At 60.4% G+C, this 2943-nt stretch overlaps 1 protein-coding gene across 1 annotated transcript in view; it reads right to left on the bottom strand.

The window, feature by feature from the left end:
• Nucleotides 1–266: 266 nt before the first annotated feature.
• Nucleotides 267–2943, bottom strand: part of LOC113203090 (cGMP-dependent protein kinase-like) — a 4873-nt gene continuing 2196 nt past the window's right edge. The window contains exons 4-8 of the mRNA XM_052276371.1: nucleotides 1412–1606; nucleotides 1199–1327; nucleotides 807–887; nucleotides 590–732; nucleotides 267–505 (exon numbers count right to left, since the gene is read on the bottom strand). Of these exons, the coding sequence (XP_052132331.1) occupies nucleotides 344–505; nucleotides 590–732; nucleotides 807–887; nucleotides 1199–1327; nucleotides 1412–1606 (710 nt within the window). The 3' untranslated portion in view covers nucleotides 267–343. The remainder of the gene's footprint in view (nucleotides 506–589; nucleotides 733–806; nucleotides 888–1198; nucleotides 1328–1411; nucleotides 1607–2943) is intronic.

Consider the following 2943-nt stretch of genomic DNA (forward strand, 5'->3'; position numbering starts at 1 on the left):
CAACGCCCGCTCCTCCGCCGCCCCGTTCGGGTAAAAGGTAAAAGCGATTGACTGAAACTTACTCGGCACGGCCAGGAGGCGAGGGCGAGGCGAGGCGCGCGCTCTTTCGTTCGTGTAGTTCGAAAATACGCCCCGCAGATAAAAGGAGAAACAACCCTTTATGGGGGTGGGGCCGGCGGGGCGCTCCAGGGGCGGGTGTCACTCGGAATGGATTCTCAACCTTCCTCGCGCCGCTTCGGTAATCGATCATTCGAATGTATCGCGCCCGCGCCCTTGCCGCCACTGCCCGGGCGGCGCGGTGCAGCGCCAGGAGCACACACGAGCACGATAGCAGCCGGCCGACTCACTTCTCGGAGGGGGCGCACTTCCGGGTGCGCAGCGAGAGCGGCACGTCGTGGATCGTGGTGTCGGCCAGGGGCGGGCGGCCCTGCAGCAGGTGCAGCACCAGGTCCCGCCGGTACTTGGCCCAGTCGCGCCCATTGAGGAACTGCTTGAGCAGCGCGTCCTGCCGGTCGTACATGCCGCGTCAGCGCCGCAGAGCGAGCCGCAGAGAGCAGGCTGAAAGGTCTGGCGGCAAACAGACACCCACCTGCGAGGGGAAGCGCGAGTTGAGGAACCTCCTGATCCTGGCCCACAGGTTGCCGTGGCCGCGCTGCTGCAGCACGTAGCGGGGCACCAGCAGCGCCGACACCGGGCCGTCGGCCACCACGCGCCGGTCCACCATGTCCTCACCTGCGGGAAGTCAGACCAGGGTTAGACCAGGGCGACGGAGCAGACGGCAGAGGGGGAGCTGCGCCAGGAGGTACCTATGCCGAAGCACTCGCCCCTGCTGAAGATGGCCACCTGCATAAAGTGCGTCTGCGTGCCGGCCGGGAACGTGGTCGAGCCTGTAACACACCACAGGAGGTAAGGAGGGCCCTCTAAGACCCCGCACCCAAGCACGCATCTACAAGAGATGAAGCGCTAGAGAAGGCAAGCTGCTAGGCGTAGTGGTGGCGGTTGTTCTCGCCCAACGGGGCGCCTTACGGCGGGCGAGTAGGCAACCCGTCCACTCGCATGCACACGTGCGGGCGGGTTGCCTACTCGCCCGCCGTAAGGCGCTATGGGCTGGAAGCCCGCCATCGCGTGCAGTAAAATATATCTACGAATGACGCCCCCCCCCCAGACTGGTGTGTAAGATAGACAGATGGAGACGCACCTGGCGGCAGACAGCGGTACTTGACGAGCCCCGTGCTCGAGACTTTGGGCACGAGCAGCAGGTGCTGGATGAGGCGCGCCCGCCCGCGGATCAGGAAGTAGGCCATGTTCGCCTGGCCGTGCCCGTCGCCTGGAAAGAGAACGGGGCGGCGAGAGGTGAGTTCCACGACGCGAGCAGCAGCAGTGTACCGGTGGTGTACCTTATGTCGCGCACCTAGGATCGTGTCGCCGGTCTTGAAGTGGGAGATCTTGGCCAGGATGCACGTCTCGCGCAGCGCCACCTCGCCCCACTGCTCGAAGTACGGGAAGGTGGCCATCGCCTCCCGGATCTCCTCCCACGTCTTCATGATGGAGGCCTTGAGGACATTGTCGAAGTCGCGCTTCTGCAGCAGCAGCACCTCCACCACCGCTGCACAAAGGAAAGCATATTCACAGCACTCGGGCCCCGTTTCACGGTACAAAATAACATCTAGAAGTAACAGCAAATCTCTCTTAATTTCTTCACTGAATCCGTGTTGTTGTAGAACAACAAAAGCTGTTCAGAAACAACAACAGTTGTTGAAGAACAGCAAAAGATGTTTAGGAACAACATTGCTACTTTCGCACAACATTGCAGTTTTGCAACAAACATTGCCGTTTTGCAACAAACATTGCCGTTTTGCAAAAAACATTGCTGTTTTGCAACAACTTTTGTTGTTGGCTAACACCATTGTACGTGAGTGGTTTTTGACAAAATTTCTTTTACGGTGTTCACCGAGCCGCCCTCCCCGCGTCCACCCTCCACGGGGGGGCTGGGGCTGGGTGCCCAACGGTGCGCGCACTACATTAGACCTCCGCAGATTTCACGCCGACTTACCGTTGCCCCAGCGACCGGGCATCTTGGCCGCGGCCGTGGCCAGGCCGCCCACCACCCCTGCCATGGCCTCCCCCGCACTTCCACTCCCGTATCGCTTCTGGAGAGCGCTGGCCCGTGCACCTGGTCTGGTCCCGGCGGAGCGGCGAGGCACAGTGACGCGCGCCGGGCGGGCCAGGCCAGGCCAGGGCCAGAGCCCCACGAGGCCCCGCTCGGCCCGGCCAGGAGCCAGGCGCAGCGCGCAGCCACGCCGGAGCCCGCGGAGCCTCAAAGCCTGCCGAGCCAGACCGGGGCGCCTGCGCCGAGTCCCTCCCGACATGGACTAACGCCCGGATTCCCAGGAAAATTGTACCCCAAGATTGCACTTCAGAATAGAGGTGTTTTTGCTCTCATTCGAAAGCAAAATTAATCTTGCGGGTCAGAACTAATTATTATTGTAGTTGAGTCAAGAAACGATTTTTCTGCAGCAGGAAAGCGACGGAGTTGGCTGGGGCAGTTAGCCAACCCTGTTATGCTCACTCACCCCAGGCTCTATTGATACCCTTGTTCCCTGTTCCCCTGCACAACCATCCAGAAATCACGTCCGGTTTTTTCTTTTTTCAGATTCGTTCGACTAAATACGGGAGCTTGGCGCCTGCTAGACGAAGGGTAGGCCGGCCCGCAGTACACGCATGCACGGCGGGCAATATGTTGCCTATCTACCAGGGGTTATGAGAGCTGGCGAAGGCAACTTGGCAGGTTTGTATCGGCGAATGACGAAGGTTCTTTCTGGATGGTGCCTAAATCGCATGTTCTTCTGCCGAGAACGTGCATTATGGGTGTACAAAAGTGCCGTTCAGCCGCCCTCAGCCACAACCGTACTCTTTGGCGAGTTCCTCCTCAGCCGTGTAATG

The sequence above is a fragment of the Frankliniella occidentalis genome, unplaced genomic scaffold, assembly GCF_000697945.3.
Source record: "Frankliniella occidentalis isolate FOCC.00 unplaced genomic scaffold, Focc_3.1 Scaffold2686, whole genome shotgun sequence".
Taxonomy (NCBI): Eukaryota; Metazoa; Arthropoda; class Insecta; order Thysanoptera; family Thripidae; genus Frankliniella; species Frankliniella occidentalis.